Source organism: Macrotis lagotis, chromosome 1, assembly GCF_037893015.1.
Source record: "Macrotis lagotis isolate mMagLag1 chromosome 1, bilby.v1.9.chrom.fasta, whole genome shotgun sequence".
NCBI lineage: Eukaryota > Metazoa > Chordata > Mammalia > Peramelemorphia > Peramelidae > Macrotis > Macrotis lagotis.
The window spans coordinates 790857840-790870553 of record NC_133658.1 but is presented as its reverse complement, the minus strand read 5'-3'; the positions used below and the strand labels follow the sequence as shown (position 1 = coordinate 790870553).

At 36.7% G+C, this 12714-nt stretch overlaps 1 protein-coding gene across 8 annotated transcripts in view; it reads left to right on the top strand.

Annotated features, from left to right (window-relative positions):
* The window catches only part of USP28 (ubiquitin specific peptidase 28), a 71578-nt gene that overhangs the window by 33562 nt on the left and 25302 nt on the right, over positions 1–12714 (top strand). For all 8 annotated transcript variants that reach the window (XM_074216702.1, XM_074216705.1, XM_074216701.1 and 5 more), the window contains exons 4-10: positions 5440–5545; positions 6306–6465; positions 7591–7677; positions 8461–8598; positions 11055–11128; positions 11844–11920; positions 12309–12457. In XM_074216702.1, coding sequence (XP_074072803.1) covers positions 5440–5545; positions 6306–6465; positions 7591–7677; positions 8461–8598; positions 11055–11128; positions 11844–11920; positions 12309–12457 — 791 coding nt within the window. The remainder of the gene's footprint in view (positions 1–5439; positions 5546–6305; positions 6466–7590; positions 7678–8460; positions 8599–11054; positions 11129–11843; positions 11921–12308; positions 12458–12714) is intronic.

Genomic DNA, 12714 nt, shown 5'->3' with positions numbered 1-12714 from the left:
GTTTTCTGTATATTTTAGAAATGAGTCCTTTGTCAGAAACATTAGTTGTAAAGATTGTTTCCCAGTTTACTACATTTCTTTTGATCTTGGTTACAGTGGTTTTATCTGTGCAAAAGCTTTTTTAATTTAATGTAATCAAAATCATCTAGTTTGTTTTTAGTGATGTTCTCCATCTCTTCCTTAGTCATAAACTGCTCCCCTTTCCATAGATCTGACAGGTAAACTAGTACTTGATCTTCCAATTTGCTTATGGTATTGTTTGTTATGTCTAAATCCTGTATCCATTTGGATCTTATCTTGGTAAAGGGTGTGAGGTATTGGTCTAATCTAAGTTTCTTCCATACTAACTTCTAATTTTCCCAGCAGTTTTTATCAAAGAGAGTTTTTATCCCAGTAGCTGGACTCTTTGGGTTTATCAAACAGCAGATTACTATAATCATTTCCTGCTATTGCACCTAGTCTATTCCACTGGTCCACCACTCTATTTCTTAGCCAATACCAGATAGTTTTGATGACTGATGCTTTATAATATAATTTTAGATTGGGTAGGGTTAAGCCCCCTCCTTTTGCATTTTTTTCATTAAATCACAGACATAGAACGTTAAACAACTTGCCTAAGCAGCTAGTTTAATGAATGAGGTAGAATTTGAGCCAGGTATTCCTTACTCCCAAATTCAGTGCTCTATCCACCATATCATATTTGAACTGTAAAGATGTCCAACATGCTAGTGGAAATGTGATACTGTGACTCAGGGAAGATAGAGAGTTGAAAATCATTCAGAGTTGAGGAAAAAAAAGAAAGCTATTCAAGAACAGAGCCTTGCTTGAGACAGTCACATTTTAGCTGGTGGGTGGAAAAAATTGAGCTTTTGAAAGATGCCAAAGAAGCTTTCATATAGGGGAAGAAGAAAACAAAATTTTCACAAAATCCAAGGAATGAAAGGTTTTAAAGAAGGAAGAGGTGGTTAACAGTATCATGCTGTAGACTTGTGAAGGATTTAGATGAAAAAAGACCATTAAATTCACTGGTAAAGAGAGTAATTTTTAAAATATCATTTCATGAATTTCATTAGTGAAAATGGAAAAACCTTTTTGTAAGGGGTTGAGAAGTGAGTGTTGTGAGAAAGTGACTAACAGCATGGGAGAGAAAAGTAGATGAGGGAATTTTTTTTTTTTAGAATAGCGGTAGATCTCTATTCTAAATAGAACTAAAGCAGCTTGGGGAGATATCCTAAGAAAATGGTAGCATGAGAGGCTATCTAGGGCAGGTTCAACTCATCATTTTCTTTTCTACACATCAAACTGTTACAAAAGGACCTACCAATGAAAAATCAAAAACCACTAACAAGAAGAAAAAGTTAGGGCTAAAACTTTCTGAAAAGTTTTATAGGAGGAAGAGGAATGGGAAGAAGAATTAAAAGAAAGGTGGAGTAGGGGACCAGAATATTGACCAATGAATCCCTCAGCCTTAGGATAGAAGAAAGTTGGTTGTTGAGAGCAGAACAGAGCCCAAATGAGAAAGGGTTTGGCAAAAGAAGTGTAAAAGTCAAGATATATATAGTAGTAGTGTTACAGTTAATCATTTAGTTAATGAAGGCTATAAATCTTGCCCGATCCTGGTAGGTCATGAGGTAGATTATTAAAAGAGAACAGAGAATAGGCAGCAGGAGTTGAGGGAGTAGTACAATATCACTGATTTTGCCATCTCCCTCTGTCCAGGATTAATGAAAGAGAGTGATAGAATCCCAAATAGAGAAAGGATATCCTAGAAAAATCATCAGAGAAACCTATAAAAACTAACAGTAAGAGAATTAGTTCACAATCCAGAACCAGCACATTAAATAGGTGCTTCACAGTGAAGGGAAATGATTCAAGTCACCGAAGTTGAAAAGAGGCTTTGAGAAAGGACAACAGGAGACCTTCTGTCAACATGTCTGCCTGACTGTAGGCCAACAGCTCAGCTCCCACATAACAAAACACTGAACTCCTCACCAGACCAAATAATGATTAAAAAATTCACACATGTGGAGATGTTCCTTCTTCCACCCCAGAATTGCCAAGAGATTAGCCAGAAGCCTCCAGCTCCCACTCCTAACTCTCCAGATTTTCTCTGCCATACCATAGAGGCTTTCTTACTCCTGGAAGTTCATTCCACCCCTAGACTTCTCACACACAGACCAAAGACTATTACCTTTAATTAAAAAAAAAAAGGTTATCCTATGTAGTTTTGCTATCTCATATATTTTATTTTTTCCCTAAGGATATGACTTCTCTCTTAACACATTCAATTTTGATCGGTATATATAGCATGGAAGCAATGTAAAGACTATCAGACTGCCTTCTGTAATGGATGGGGGGAGGAAGCGAGATTAGGGGGCAAAATTGTAAAGTTCATAATTTTTTTTTTAAAAGCTCATTCCCTGAAAAGAACATAAATTACTTGAGGGAAGGAACTTTTATGTGCCTTTCATCTTGTCAGTCTCTCCTGAACTTCATTTACACTTCTCTCACTGAAAGGACTCTCTGCCCCTGGGATCCCTTCCACTGAACTCTTAGAACTTCCATTTTAAGGGAAATGCCCAGATCAGTCATGTCTTCATCCTCTCCAAGCTCTTCCAGTCTCTCCAGACTTTTGTCATCATGTCCTTCCCACCCCCTCTTCAGCTCCATTTTATGTGCTGTCTTTGTCCTTTCTAAAGTTCCTTTCCATTTATAGGTAGTCTTCCCCATTAGAATATAATTTCCTTTAGGTCAGGAACTTTCTGCATGTATTTGTATTCCCAGAGTTTAGTACATATTAAGCACTTCATAAATTCTTCTTGACTTTATTTGACCTATAGACAGTAAAGGGAACCCCTCTAGCAACTCAAGAGACAAAATCACAGATAGCTTGCAAATCTCTCATGTCCTGAGACAACTATGGAGGACTCACTTGAAAAAGCCCCAAGATTGGGACCTTGGAAGTGCCTGAGAGTTTTTAGTGGTAGCTAAAAAAAGCTACCACTTCAAGCTGTGGTCTAGTGTAATCTTTACTTTGGTCCCCAGGTGTTTGAACTGTTTTTTTCTGGATACAATTATCCATTACACATTGCTGCACTCCCCATTTCAATATATCATGGGTCAGTGTAAGAAATTAAATGGGGTGGGGGGGTGGCATAGTGGATAAAGCACCGGCCCTGGAGTCAGGAGTACCTGGGTTCAAATCCAGTCTCAGACACTTAATAATTACCTAGCTGTGTGGCCTTGGGCAAGCCACTTAACCCCATTTGCCTTGCAAAAATCTAAAAAAAAAAATTAAATGGGAGGTTTTTTTTTGGGGGGGGGGAGTTTTGCCAAAGCCAAAGATGAAATACAAAGGTTAGCAGCTGTGCTGACTTCAATTTCAAGGAGTTAACTCTCTTCTCTGGATCTTTGAACTTCAGAGTACTGGATATTCAATTGTTGTTTTCTTTGGGTTTTCTTTTTGATATTATCTTCATGCATTCTTTTTTGTTAATGTGAACATTTATCCCCAGCTTGGTTCCTTCTGAGCATTAACACTTCTTTCAGGACCATGCTACACTTTTATAAAACTTATAGTCTTCCCTTAATTTTGTCTTCTTTGTGTGATTTTTAATTTTATTTATTTAAGGTAATGGGGTTAAGTGACTTGCCCAAGGTCACACAGCTAGGCAATTATTAAGTGTCTGAAGCTGGATTTAAACTCAGGGTAATCCTGACTCCAAGACCAGTGTTTTATCCACTGCACTATCTAGCTGCCCCTCTTTGTATGTGTTTTACAAATCAAAGTTGATTGGCCAGTTTTGTATTAATTCATGTCAATTTCTTTAGAAAACTGGGGATTTTAAGGTCATTCACAGGCTTGTAGTCCAACTCTTTTCATTTTACAGATGAGGAAAGCAAGGTCCAGAGTTGTTGAAGATTATATATGTAGTGTCAGAGGGTGAGATATGAACACTAGTCCTCTTACTCTGGAGCCAGTGATATTTCTTCTCCATATCATATTTCTTTACCATTTCATTTTTATCTTTGTGTCACCCTCACTTCCTTATCAAAAGTGTATCTTTTTGTGAGTTTCATTCTTGAGTTATTCTCATCCTTCCTAGGCTTACATTTCCTGTAGAATTTTAGACCATGTTTTAGGAAGACTATTTATAAACTGGAGTGTCTAGTGAAGGGTGATTGAAATAGGAAAGGGCCTTGAGCTCATGGAATATAAGTATCAAACTGGGGGTGTTTTACCTGGAGGGGAAAAAAGATAGGGTAGGCATGATGATTGTCTTTTAAGTATTTGAAGGGCTATCCTTGTGGAAGATGAATTACACTTCTTAGCCTCAGAGGATACAACCTAGAGGTAGTCAATAGCAGAGAAGTGTAAGAAACTTAAACCTGGGATTCTTGGATTCAAAGTACAGTGAAGTGGGAAAGATTATAAGAAAACTGTGGTTTAAAATGGGTACACTAAGATAGGTTTTATTTTATAATGTATCAAACTTTATTTTTGCACTTTTGCTAGAAACTGATACACTTCTTTTTAAGTAGTATATGACACTTATGTTAGCTCTATACATGATAGCTAGACAAGCTAGTGTTTCTAGGAATCTAATTGTCCTAGCCAAATAGTTATTAATTTTTTTGGTCTCTGAACCCATTTGCCCTCTGAAAAATTGATAAATAGGTTGCATTTATCAATATTTTCTCTATTAGAGAATAAAATAATTGCAATTATTATGAAAATAGTTTTAATCTTATAGACTCTCTAAAAGGATCTTAAGGACTTCTGTAAGTCCCTGAACCGCATTTGAAAACAGCTATTCTATATATCACATTATGGGAAAGTTGTTAGTAAGAATTCTCAAACCTCTCCTAAACAGAAATCACTTAGTCTGGTGATAGAATCTTTTATATTTACCACTTAGCTGCCTAATTTTCTTCTTTTGGGGGGGGGGGCAGGAAGGAGTATAGTTTTTGTGAATTGACCCTTTAGGTGGTTTGATGGGTTTTTTTTGTTTTCTTGTTTGTTTTAGCAGCCAGAAATGGTTACTGTTTAAAAGAAGATGGGAAAACTTAGAAAATTATATTCTTTATGTACCCATAAAATCACAGAGCTTTCAGCTGATATTCAAATTAAACCAGACAGAAGAAATCTAACTTACAGATATGAGGAAAATTTTCAACTCTGGAAAAACAATATGAAGGAGGAGGTTTATTCCACAACTACTTGGTTCTTATTAAACCTTCTGTTTAAGGTTACATCTCACCTGTAAATTATTCATTTGCCTCTCTCTTCTATCCAGGATGATAATAGGTCTGGATTGCTTATCTTCGGTGTATTTGAGATTCTATATTTGAGATGTGTGAATGTCTTTCTTCTAATTCAACTGAACATGCTGTATGCAAACATAAAGAAATCAAGAAAGATTTTTGTTTCTTTTACAGAAGTAACGGATCCAACACATGATAATAAAGATGATCTTCAGGCAGCCATTGCTTTGAGTCTACTAGAGTCACCAAAAATTCAAGCTGATGAAAGGGATCATAACAGGTTGTTGAATTAATTTACATTTTAAAATCCCCAGTTAGTATGAATTTTCTTTGTTGTTGTTGTTGTTTTTGCAAGGCAATGGGGTTAAGTGGCTTGCCCAAGGCCACATAGCTAGGTAATTATTAAGTGTCTGAGGCTGGATTTGAATTCAGGTACTCCTGACTCCAGGGCTGGTGCTCTATCCACTGCACCACCTAGCCACTTCCTTGTATGAACTTTCAAAGGTAACAATGAGACAATGTATTTAAAGCCCATCACAAACCTCAGAATATATGTAAATATTATCTAATTCCAGATATTATAAGAACAATTTGAAATTCATCCAGGAATATGGTCTGAGGAACCTCTTTTGTGATAGTAATCCTATATGACAACTTCAAATTCTTACATCTAATAATCATCAAATATTTCTTTGTTCAAAGTCTACTGTGATGGACTATTTTAGAAACAATATTCTCAATTCCATGAGTTAGTGAATCCTTTGATTTTTTTTTTAAAGTAAGAATATATGTGTATGAGTAAAATCTTTTTGTTGATTTTTTCCAGGAGTATGAAATCATTTCATATATAACCAATTATTATATAGTTCTTTTGAACTTGGATCTCTTTACAAAAAGTCATTGAAATTTGCCACATGGCTTACAAATGAAATAAGATATATAAAGCAATTTATAAACCATAAAACACTATGTAAATGTCAACTCCTATTTTGCCATGTTCAACTCTTGATTTTGTATGTGTATATATTGGAACACTACAGGACTCATGAAACAACTACTATTGAAAATAAACGTTCAAAGAGGAAGCGCTGTGAAGTCTGGGGAGAAAATCCCAACCCCAATGACTGGAGGAGAGTGGATGGTTGGCCAGTTGGACTTAAAAATGTTGGCAATACTTGTTGGTTTAGTGCTGTTATACAGGTAGAGTACTCCCCAGTTTTTAGAAAATCTTGTTCACATAATCTATATCCAAATTTAAATATGAAGAATATGTGTTTAGAATAGGAATAATGATCTAAAATGGATTAGCAAGTTTTTTCACGTGTCACTGAATTTTATTGAAATTGGGTTCTTTTGGGAGTTTGGTAGCCCAGATATCCTAGGGACTAAATCAGATGAAGATAAAAATCGCTTAAGATAATGAGTTATATTTGTTTGGGGTCACTTTGTAATTATAGCTCTAGGATCAGAAATAATGGTAGGATTCTTTCTTCATTTCTTAAACTGGATTTAGAAAGTGATTTAACTAAATTCATTTATGATACTACTTCTGTGACCTTGGGTAAATGACTTAACATCTTTGGATGGACTAGATGGCCTTAGAGGCTTTCTTTCCAACTCCAAATACTCACTTTCAGCATAACACTTTGCAGATCAAATTACAGTTGGTTAGTTATTAATTTGAAATTTTAACAGATCAGCTTAATGATTGTTGATTTAATTACTGTGTGAAATCTTAGTAGACCTATTTTCTGTAGTGTCATTTGAGAGGGACCCATTCAGGATGAACTTAAAGTTCTCTGAAATCAAAGTTAGGCTTGATAACATACTATGATTTCTGCATAGATAAAGATGCTCCACTTCTATCAGGTTTAGGATACATTTTTGCGTACCTTCTTCAGATTGCTAGCAGTCTTAGAAAATATGAACCATTTGAGAGTCTGATACCTCTCCTTCCCCTAACTACCATGTAAACTCCTTAAGGACTCAAGAACTGTCTTTTTTTGATTTTGTATCCTCAGAACCTAGCTAGTACTGAAGTCTTTAAGACCTTGAAATGATCCAGCAACCCATATCTTTTCAAGGGGCATTGAATTAAGGCACAGAATTTTTAATAAACAGTGCAAAGTTCTTAATAAATATTTCACTGAATAGATTAATAGAATATTCATTTATATGTAATGGGTTCTTATTAAATTCTAATAAATAGAATGCATTCTCTTCTTTTTAAAGAATATATGGAATGAAAATACATACATATATGAGGAATGTTATTTTTTGATATATTTTGAAGTGAAAGTTACAAGTCATTTTTTCCCCCTCTAGTCTCTTTTTCAACTATCTGAATTTCGAAGGCTTGTTCTTGGCTACAGTCTTCCACAAAATATACTTGAAAATTGCCGAAGCCATACAGTAAGTTGGTACTGATTGTTGATTTAATTATTATGTGAGATCTTAGTGGATCACTGAGTGATTTCTGTAATTAATGACTGAGTTTGTTTCAACTTAGAATGTTTTAAGCTTTTCTCTTCTTTCAGTGTTCTGTCTCTGATCCTCTTTGATTTGTCCTAAGAGTTTCTTTTTTCCTGAGTAGCAAATTTTCTTCTCTTGTGACATAAAACAGAATTTTTAAAAATTGCATAGGATTTTAAATTTATGTGAGGTATTATGAGAAGTAAAGGGAAGAATTCAAAGAATGCTAGTTGTGAGAGTCATTTTTGTCACCACTAGCTTTTATGTCTGCCTTTGGAACTCAGTGAATAGAAGATTTGGAAATATTTGTTCTATTTTTGGATTCCTCAGTGAGACTTCAACCCATATTCTCCAGAGGCCTGGACGTTCTTGAAATAGAGAGAGTAATCTATTCTTATCAGAGGACTGAACTTTCAGCCAGTAGTCTTATGCCTCTCTAGATTTCTGTTAGTTATGTGTTTCCCTGATAGCAGGAGGGAAAGCAGCTGCAGAAACTGATCATATGGTTGGTCCTTAGCCAAGATTGTCATTCCTACTTAGAACTCACTAAGTTTAGCAGTAATCACACAGACCTTAACAGTCTCCATTCTATAGATCAAGACCTGGCACTTTCCTGAATTGGATTAAATATTGTTTAGGGAGTAGTCACTGACATATTTTCTTTTGAAATACTTAATTCCCTCCATCAAATGTTAACTATCTTATATGTTGTACTTCCCACAGGAAAAAAGAAATATTGTATTTATGCAGGAGCTTCAATATCTATTTGCTCTAATGATGGGATCAAATCGCAAATTTGTAGATCCTTCAGCAGCTCTAGATCTCTTAAAGGGAGCATTCCGATCAGCTGATGAACAGCAGGTACAAAAGAAGTAAATTTTTTTTGCCCTAAAACATCCTGAAAAAAAGTTGTTTCAATTTTTCTATGTTGATGCTTCACTGACTTTACTTTATTCCAAGAGTCAGTATCTGCTTTAGCTTCAAAAAATGGATACCTAATATAAATTATTAAGTAGGTTATGAACAACATTAAAGCACAGATAATCAAGGAGGAAAAAGAAAAGGGATTTTTGGTGAGCATAAGAGAAGTAGACCAGTGGTAAAAATAGGCAAGGAGAAAATTACAATTGCTATGGTCAGTCAGTCAGAAAGTATTTATTATTTGCTCTCCACTGTACTAAACATTGAGTTCAAGACAGAATATAATATTTTCTACTTCTAGTGAGCTTACATTCTGAATAAAGTTAATTAATACATACATACATACACACATACACACATATGTATGTATATATTTCACACAGTAGTTAAATCCCTGGTACTATGGAAAGGAGAGTGCCAGCATTAGGAGGGAGATCAGAAAAGATTTCATGCAAAAGATGATGTCTGAATTGCATCTTAAAGAAAAAAAGGGATTCAGGGAGGTGGAGGGGAAGAGGGAGTGTATTCATGCCTAGGAAGTTAGCAGGCAGATGGAGCATTGGAATGAAGAACAGAAAGAAGGCCTGGGCTGGATAAACACGAAGGGCTACTCAGGATGCCTCCAGCTCTGAGACTCTCCATGAGAGTATGTGAGTACATGTCTGCCACCTTCTGTGAAGGAAAGCAAGAGTTCTCCCTGAATCCATGGGCTTTTTACTTGATTTCAACTCAACAAAAGGGTTTTGTTAATTCTAGATGTTGTTCTCTTCCCTTGCTTCATCCATTTTAAAGACTGAACCACTTAAATCACTCAACTGGGTGTGCTAAAGGATGAGGGGGCATCTGAGGGCACATGATAGAGCAATTCAGTGGGTTATAAGGACACAGATAGTGGAGGCTTTTATGCTCCTTTGTTTGCTCTTCATTCTAGCATTCTTGTTTCCAGGCCCAGAGTAGCTTCATTTCTCTTCCTGTTTGGACTTCAGCACTATCTTTCAGTCCCAGACCAAACCTGCAGTGCTTCCATGACAGCCCCTCATTCCCAGTTCCACAGCTTTTCCTGGCATCTCTTTAAAAGGATCATGTTATCAGTGTGCCATGTCACTTCTGTTTAGGAATCTTCAGTGATTCCCTCTGGCCCCCAGAAGAGACTTCCAGCACTTTTGCTTTTCATAATGTGGCCTTGCAGAAGCATCTGCTCCTGGACCTGTGACTAGAAGGGACATCAGAGGCCAACTCACCCAAACTTCTCATTCACAGAGAGGGAATCTGAGGCCCAGGGTGTGAATAGGGTCCCTCAGGAGGAGGGTACCTACACCAAGGATCTGAGACACGCATTGAGTCTAGGTTTATTGTGAGCCTGAACTAGACTCTCTCTTCCACCTTCTCTTTCCTGAAGTCAGTGTTTCCTTCCTCACCTCTGCCTCTGTGCAGGCTGTGCCCTGAGACTGGAATTGCTCTCCCTCCTCACCTCTTGAGATCTTTAATTTCTTTCTAGACTTGGTTTAAGTGCGGTGCAGCCTCCTAGAAGAGGCCTTTCTTCAACTTCCAGTTTGAGCTCTTTTGGTTCTCAAATAATTTTGTCTTATGTGGTCCATCCACCTTTTCCAAAATAAAATGTATGCTCCTTGAGGATGGGGCTTGCATTATGTTCTTCTTCATATTCTCAGGATAGATATTTGATTTACTCAATCTAATCCTCCCCTCTGATTGTACTGTCCAAGTCAGTCCTTGGTTTCTAACCCCCCAACTCCCCCCACTTGGTTTCTTTAAAAGCTTCAAGATTCTTAATAACATTATTCCCACAGCCTAACCACAAGGAGTTCCTATTTTTTCATCCTGTGACTTACTATTGCTAGAAAGTTAGCATTTTTAGATACATGCTTCTTGACTCCTGTTAGCTTTCCTCAAGGATAACCTTTAGCCTCTCTATAATGAAATTAAGTTTTTGAGTTTGTTGATCTTTGTTATTCTCAGATAGCCCTCCTTTTTTGAGTGGTCAAGCTCCCTTGGCTACAGTTGCATTTAGCAAGGGAGGGGTGAGTGCTGCCCTTAAAGACCTCTTTGAGTTTACATTCTGTCATTAGTCTTATATTGCCTTGGCCTTCCTCTCCCTACTCTTTCCCCTGAGTTCAGTGTCCCCATCTTCTCCCCCCACCCCAGGTGCTTGAATGCTTTTGCCTTTTAATGTATGCCCAACACTTAGCATAGAGTGAACATTTAATAAATGTTGGATGGATGAAACTGAACACATTTACAGTGAATTTTTCTAAAGAAGCATTCATGTTGTATGCTTAGGAAGAATTTCTAATTACTTTGTGAGTAAAAGGGGAAATTTTATTCCCCTTGGACATAGGAATGTATCTAATGTGTGTGTCATTCTTGTCTCTTTACAGCAAGATGTGAGTGAATTCACCCACAAGCTTCTAGATTGGCTAGAGGATGCTTTCCAGCTTGCTGTTAATGTTAAGTGAGTATTCAGACTTTGACTTTCCCATTCCTTGCTTTCTCCCACTCCTAGTTTCCCCCTAGGATAGCTTAAAAACTTATCCAATATTACTACCTGCAGATTTATTGAGAGTCACAATTAGACTTCAGCCTTTCTTCCCTCAGAGATAAAAGTTCTATCCCACTCCCACTCTGTGGTGTGAACATAGTAGCATTCATTGTAGTTGAAGACATTAATTTAGTCTCTGAGAAAGTGGTGGCACTTCCTCTTAATATATGGCCTTTTTGAAGTTATTCTTTTTAGGAGGGAAGGACAGTGGCAACATTAGCCATTTTAGTTTTTAAAGAAATGAAATTTGTGACAAATAATAGATGTCCCTTGTCTTATGCAAATACTGGGAAATTGATCCCTAAAATGCTTTGATTCCCTAGGTGAATATATCTGAATTATAAAAGCAGTCTTATAAATAAGCTACTAACTGCAAGTCAGTGTAAACTAGACAAGTTAGGAGTTAGTGTGGTTTTCATTTTGTGTCCTGTGTACCATTGGAGGAGAAGACACTTGGGGAAAAGGAGGTTTGTTGACAAGGCTTCACAAAAGTGATTTGTCATTTATTTTAGAACAATGTTGCTCTTTTGGGGTTGGTAGAAATTAAATAAGTTCCACCTTTAAAATAATTGGAGGGCTTGGTGTTATGGACCATATGATGCAGAATTCTCTACTTTTTTGAAAGCAGCAGTCCCAGGAGCAAATCTGAAAACCCAATGGTGCAACTTTTCTATGGCACTTTCCTGACTGAAGGGGTTCATGAAGGTAAATGCTATGTTCTAATTGGTTGTCACTTATGGATCTCTGATTTGTGATTTGGACTATATTATTGCAGGTTCTAGGTGGAATTATCTGGTTAAGAAGATCTTTTCCTTTTATTATATAATATTAGAGCCTCAGAGGTTTTAGTCCTATACAAAGCTACCCTCTTCTGGAAAGGACAGATTTATAAGGAGGTTTTACTCTTGAGAGAATTATTAATGTCCTCCATTGTGGGGCCTGTTACAAAACATTGTTACTTCTACTTCATGATTTACCAGAAATTGTTCCAGTTCTAGGAAGATACTGTAAAATAGTATTTTGGGGACCAGAAGGCAAGTGGTGGAGGTGGGGTTTGTTTTGTTTTATTTTTTCATACCAAATTTTCTTTTAGGTAAGACCTTTTGCAACAATGAAACCTTTGGTCAGTATCCCCTTCAGGTAAATGGTTATCGGAACTTAGATGAATGTTTGGAAGGCGCCATGGTGGAGGGGGAGATTGAGATGCTTCCTCCTGATCATTCAGTGAAGTATGGACAAGAGGTTAGTTTGACATTTTTATTTTCTCTGCAAAGGACAAAGTGACAATTATATAAGACTGAGATCTTTGGCAGAGGACTCTTTCCCATCAGTTAATAAACCCTTTCGTTTTGCTTGACGCTTAACAGGGTTTGAGTAAAAGTTATACATTTGAGCCAATGAGCCTCAATATTTTTGGCATAGAAATTGCTTCCTATAATTGAAAGATTCTTTAGTCATTTGAAAATCCTGTATTACATCTCATGCTTTCAATGTGATCC